This window comes from Cavia porcellus, unplaced genomic scaffold (assembly GCF_034190915.1).
Source record: "Cavia porcellus strain 051 isolate PalLab524CR breed Dunkin Hartley unplaced genomic scaffold, mCavPor4.1 scaffold_32, whole genome shotgun sequence".
Classification (NCBI taxonomy): Eukaryota; Metazoa; Chordata; class Mammalia; order Rodentia; family Caviidae; genus Cavia; species Cavia porcellus.
Genome location: NW_026947515.1, coordinates 18,443,239 through 18,449,238, shown reverse-complemented (window position 1 = coordinate 18,449,238; position 6,000 = coordinate 18,443,239). Strand labels below are relative to the sequence as shown.

At 36.3% G+C, this 6,000-nt stretch overlaps 1 protein-coding gene across 1 annotated transcript in view; it reads left to right on the top strand.

The window, feature by feature from the left end:
• Positions 1-3,521: 3,521 nt before the first annotated feature.
• Positions 3,522-6,000, top strand: part of Efcab3 (EF-hand calcium binding domain 3) — a 49,459-nt gene continuing 46,980 nt past the window's right edge. Inside the window, exons 1-2 of the mRNA XM_063242159.1 lie at positions 3,522-3,622; positions 4,320-4,407. Of these exons, the coding sequence (XP_063098229.1) occupies positions 4,337-4,407 (71 nt within the window). The 5' untranslated portion in view covers positions 3,522-3,622; positions 4,320-4,336. The remainder of the gene's footprint in view (positions 3,623-4,319; positions 4,408-6,000) is intronic.

Below are 6,000 nucleotides of genomic sequence, written 5' to 3'. Positions count from 1 at the left end.
AATACCAAAACAAAAACTAAAAGAAAACAAAAAACCAAAATATATATATATATATGTTATTGTTGTTAATCTCTTATTAGGCTTAATCTATAATTTAAACTTTAACATAGGTATGTATGTATGTATAGGAAAAAATAACATACATATACAGTATGGTACTATGGTACTATCTGTGCCAACAGGCATTTACTAGGGGTCTTGAAACACATCAACTGTGGGTAAGAGGGCATCACTGTAGCCTAAATTTTCAAATAGACAAAGGATATAGATAGACATTTCTTCACAGAAGATATAAAAATGACCACTAGCACATAAAAAGATGCTCAACATCATTAATAATTAGGGAAATCAAAACCAGAGTAAAATATTTCAAAACAACTAGAATATAATAAAAACAACAAGCATTAATGAAGGTATATATAAATTGAAATCCTCATGCATTGCTGGTATGAATATAAAATAGTACAAATGGATAGATGTTATATTTGTTGAATTAGTGAAGAAACTAACTGAACACATAGGCTCAGTTTTTGTTTTTGTTTTTTTGCTTGTTTTTGTACGAGGGATCCAACTCACAACTTCACACTTGTCAGGCAGGCACTTATGCCACTGAGATAAATCCCCAACCCCTAAATTCAAATATTATAAAAAGATAAAATATTAAAAACTGGAATATTTAATGGTTTGCAAAACATGGATTAGACAATCTAATATTATAACTTGTTGTAAAAATTAATCCTAGGGGGGCTGGGGATTTAGCTCAGCGGCATAAGCACCTGTCTTGCAAGTGGGCAGTCCTGAGTTCGATCCCCGGTACCGATAAAAAGGAAACAAACAAACAAACAAAAATTAATCCTAGGTACATATTCTAACACTTTGGGATTCATTTGGGGGTTTGTTTGTTTGTTTGTTTGTCTTTTTGAAGCAGGGTTTCGCTATGCAATTCAAGCTGGCCTTGAGCTCACTTTGTAGCCCAGGCTGGTCTCAAACTCTCAGTGATCCTCCTGCCTCAGCCTCCTAAATTATGCTGTAATTACAGGCGTGCACCACCATGCCCGGTTGACATTTTGTATAAGCTTTCGAAAGTGAATCAATGAAGACATAGTTCTACATCTATGCGTTCACAGCAGCACTTTTCACGATCTTGTCCACTGATAGATGAATGGATAAACCAAAGGTCTTATATTCATTCAATGGCATTTTATTCAGCCCTTCAACTGGAAGAAAGCTGTGATCCATGCTACAAAATGGATGAACCTCAAGGACATTAATGCATGGTGAAATAAACCAATCACAAAAGACAGATACTCTATTTCTCTTATGTAAGATATCTGTATCAGCCAAATGCATAGAAACAGAAAATATGATGGTTGTCAGGGACTAGAAGGAAGGGGAAATGCTGAGATGTTACTTAATGAGTATAGAGTTTCCACTTTGCAAGCTGAAAATGTTCTGTAGATTGGTGGTGCAACAAAGTAAATATACTTATCAGTATTTACCAATAGTTACTATGGTCAGTTTTATGTAATATGGCTTTTACTCCACCTAAAGATAGAGAATAATTTAAAATTTTTACTTCTAGCAAGATACAGTAGCCACTTGGAAGGCTGAGACAGAATGACTTGAACCCAGGAGTTTAAGACCAGCCTGGGAAACACAGTGAGACTTCATCTTTTTTAAAAACCACAAAACAAAATCAAAATTTTTTTTTACTTCCCACCAATTCCATTTAATAGGAACTGTCATTATCCCCACCGTAAATTTTGGTAGCCTTTAACATAGTAAATCCTTAGTAAATATTCGTTGAATTAATTTATAAATTAAATCTGTCCTTTTCCTTTCCTTGTGTTCATAATGTATGAAATTTGAGAAAACCTGGATAAAGTCAAATGATACTCATAATGAACAACTTCCCAGAGCAGAGGCAGGAAAACTTTAGAAGTGTTGCCACTAAATAAATCTAAAAGCACTTTTGGAGGCCCCAGTACATTATTGGTTAACTCTGGGTATCAAAGTCTGTGATTAGCCATAACAATTTAAGAAAAAATTATTGTTGTTAACCTCTTACTATACCTAATTTATAAATTAAACTTTATGTTACATATTTATGTATAGGGAAAAAACATAGTATATATAGCGTGTGCTACTTATTATCTGTGGTATCCAGCCTCTGTTGCAGGTCTTGGAACACAGTTCCTAAAGGCAAGGGGAGATCTCTGTAGCCTAAATTTTTCAGTGGACAAAGGATATGAATAGACATGTCTTCATAGAAGATATAAAAATGACCATTATCACATAAAAAGGTGTTCAATACCATTAGTCATTAGGAAAACTAAAATCAAAACCCTAATGATCATGACTCCTATGCTAGAGAATTTACAGTGCCATGAATGTTATAGTATCTGCTTAACACAAGCAACTTTTTGTTTTGTTTTTGTTTTATGAGGCAGGTTCTCATTATATAATCCAAGCTGGCCTTAAATTCACGATATAGCCCAGGCTGGACTCAAACTTGCAGCAATCCTCCTGCCTCAGCCTTCCAAGTGCTGAGATTACAAGTGAATGCCACCACACCCAGCTTTTAATTACTTTCTAAAGTCACTTTTCTTATTAGTATTAAAGTTTACAAGCTTATAAGAGTCTATTTTGCCCTTCTTTTTAGACTTAATGATATGGCTTGGAGTTTCTCTTGTTTGTTTTTGGTTTGCTTGTTTGTTTGTCTTGTGGTCCTGGGGGTTTCCTCCAACACTGGAAGTCTCTTCTTGGGCCTGAGCCAGAGCAATGAATGAGGTCACAGTTGTATGATGGAACAAGCCCTTTGTTGGGCTCTTGATCTGACTGAAGGCCCACAGTGGTGAGTAGCACAACCTATAAGTAGATAAATATCAAGATTTTTACAAGTCTAAGCTGAGTCCTTTTTTAAAAAGAAAATAATCTCTCATCTCTTTGAGAGGTTGAAGTTATTTTTCTTAAGTAATGAGTATTTTCAACCATAAGGATGATTTCAAAGCACCTTTCAAGTACCTAACTTATTGAACATCTCTGGAGTTCCCAGCTCTATGGTAGGTTCCTAGATTCTAAACATCTACAATTAAGTTATTTAAAAACGGCTACTCTCTAGCTAGGTTCTGAAGTAAAGGCTTGAGAAAAATGAGTTCTGATCACGCATTTCCACTTTTCTTGTTAGGTGAGCCACCTAACACACTACTTGTGTTTTGAGTCAGAATTTTGTTATGTAGCCCAGGCTGGCCTCAAACTCACAATCCACCTGCCTCGGCCTCCCGAGTGCTGGGATTGCAGACATGCATCCTACTCGGTTCACTCCACTTTTAAGAAAGATAACTGGAGCTACAAAATGAACAAAGATGGAAGCCCTACCACCATGGTCTATAGGTCCTATCTCTCAAATTATGCGAAGTGGTAAAGGGAGGCCTAGGGCAATGGTTATAGTGAAGGAGTTGATTCAAGGTCTACTGTAGCAAACAGCATTGTATTCAACACCTACTCCTACTCTTAAAAAAGACCATGGGACCAGAAGAGTGTCAGGACATGGATACACATCCCAGAAGGAAACCCTGAGAAAGCCTACATACTGCTAGACTGGTGTCTAAGACAGAAACAAGTAAGCAAATATTTCAATGCTTTTACATTCCTCAATTATGATTTGAAATGTTCTGGTTCATAAATAAATTTTCCTTTAACTTAATCTATATATTTCTAGGATGCTGTGTTTCATTTGGTACTTTTTTATGATTTAAAATACACATGATAGTTTTATATATGTATGCATTGCAAAATAATCATATAATCAGGCTAATTAACACATCCATCATTTTTCATAATTACTACTGGAAGGGAGTGATAATATCTAGGATGTGTTCTCAGCAGATTTCAAGGATACAGTACAATGCTATCATCTGGAATCACCATGCCATGCACTAGATCTTTAGAATTCACTCATGTTACATAACTGGGACTGTGAACACTCATATCTCCCTTCTCCAGCTGTTTTAGATCCCACATAGGTATAAGTGAGAACATACAGGCTGTTTGTGCCTGACTTAGTATACTTAGTATTTATTTTTATATGGGGTCAGTGTTTGAAAAGGGGGTCAGTAACAAGAAATTTTGCTTTCAGGTCTAAGGAAATTTCCCACACAGCTTTCCAACTTTGCACATAACTCTAACTTGAATTTACATATAGTTCCATTTCTTGAGGCCCTGACTTTTCAAACTCCAGGTCTCAAACTGGGAAAGTTGCAAGAGTATAAAGAAATTAATCTGTGAATTGATCCTTAATTGCATCTTTTGAATTCCAGACCCAGTTACTGGCCACATGGCTATTTCAGAACTTAAACCAAAACTTAAACTGAATCCTCTAAATGCACCTGTCTTCCATAGCAAGAGGTAGGTGGTAAAAATATAAATATATTATGATAAAGAATTATTAATGGATAATTATAATTATGGGTATATTAAATACTCATAAAGTCCATAAGACAAGTGAGAATGCTCTTCAAATACCTGCCCTGTAGTGGGTTTAGTTATAAAACAGAACATTTAAGCTGAGAAAGCTTTTTAATGAAAAGAAAATGGTAAATGTCCTTTTTGACTGGAGGTTTTCCTTCCTGTTCTTCCAAATGAAATGCTAATTTTTGTTAGGACACAGAATACCCTAGAATGTTCCAGGAGTTGTCAGTAATACCTTAAGGTATTTTTGAATGCCATTTTAAAGGAGAATAAATTTGGAAGATCATAAGGTAGACCTAACCCCTAAACGAGTCAAAATATAAAAAAAAGAGTTTATATTAAAAATATAGCCGGTAAAAGAATCTGGTAAATTAGCCATGGCTAGTCTTAGGCTAAAATTGAGGAAGGAGGTTCATTTGTATCATTAACAATAACTTCTCCTCAAACAGCTATAGATAAACTAAAACAACAACAACAACAAAACACCCAGTTACTAATAACTGAAAGAGCACAAGATATATTTTATTATTAGATTATTAGATCTTATAAAACATAAGAAAAAAACTCGCTTTTCTCACAATTGTTCATTTTTCTTACCACCTTAAGGGTATTTTTGCTAGTATTCCTGGGTTCATCAGTGTAAAAAAATATCTTTCTGACACTTTTTAGAGAATAATAGGTAAGGTAATTGTGTAGCAGCCAAATCCTTAATATTACTGTTCCCTTACCCACATAAAATGCTGCCTTTTGGGTTGTGTTGTGTTGTGTTGGGTTGGTTTGGTTTGGTTTGGTTTTAAAATGTGTTCTTGTTATGTGTCTCAGGCTGGCCTTGAACTCAATATGTAGCTCAAGCTGGCCTCAAACTCCTGATACTCCTGCCTCAGTTTCCAAAGTAGCTAGGATTACAAATGTGTGTTACCACAGCTGATGCAGAGAGCCATTTCCTGTCCTCATTGCAGTCTTGAAAGTTTGTATTATTTATAATCCCATAGACAAGTTACTGGAATTCTACTGAGTTAATTCTAATCTACCACTTGCAGTGAGAATAAAGACACTAACACATATCTATACTTATGAGGAGTCAAAAGGTCCCTATGAGGTCCCAAAAGGCAAGGATGAAGATTCATGGAACAAAGGCCCTGACTCAGGGCTGACCTGGATTTTATTGATTTGTGAAGAAGGGAGGGGCTTGAGGATGGGTGACTATGAGAACAGGGGGAACTCTGTGAGTCCTGTGAGCTGGGCTGGGTAGCAGGCCTGAAAGCACTCTGCAACATGCGGAGAGAAGGATGTGCAGAAGGACCAATCTGCATAACACAATTGAGGTAGCACTTAATGTTTAGGGCGTGGAGCCTCAACTCTGATGTGCAAACTTTTCTGCCCTGGAAGTCATAGCCTCTTACCTTGAGGCTCAGAACCCAGCTGACAGCCCTAGAGCAAGGGCTCTGCATCCTTCCTGGCTCAACCATGTCTTGGGAGTGAACCATGAAAGCCAGAAAACAGCAACTGTCACCTATAGCTTCAAAGATT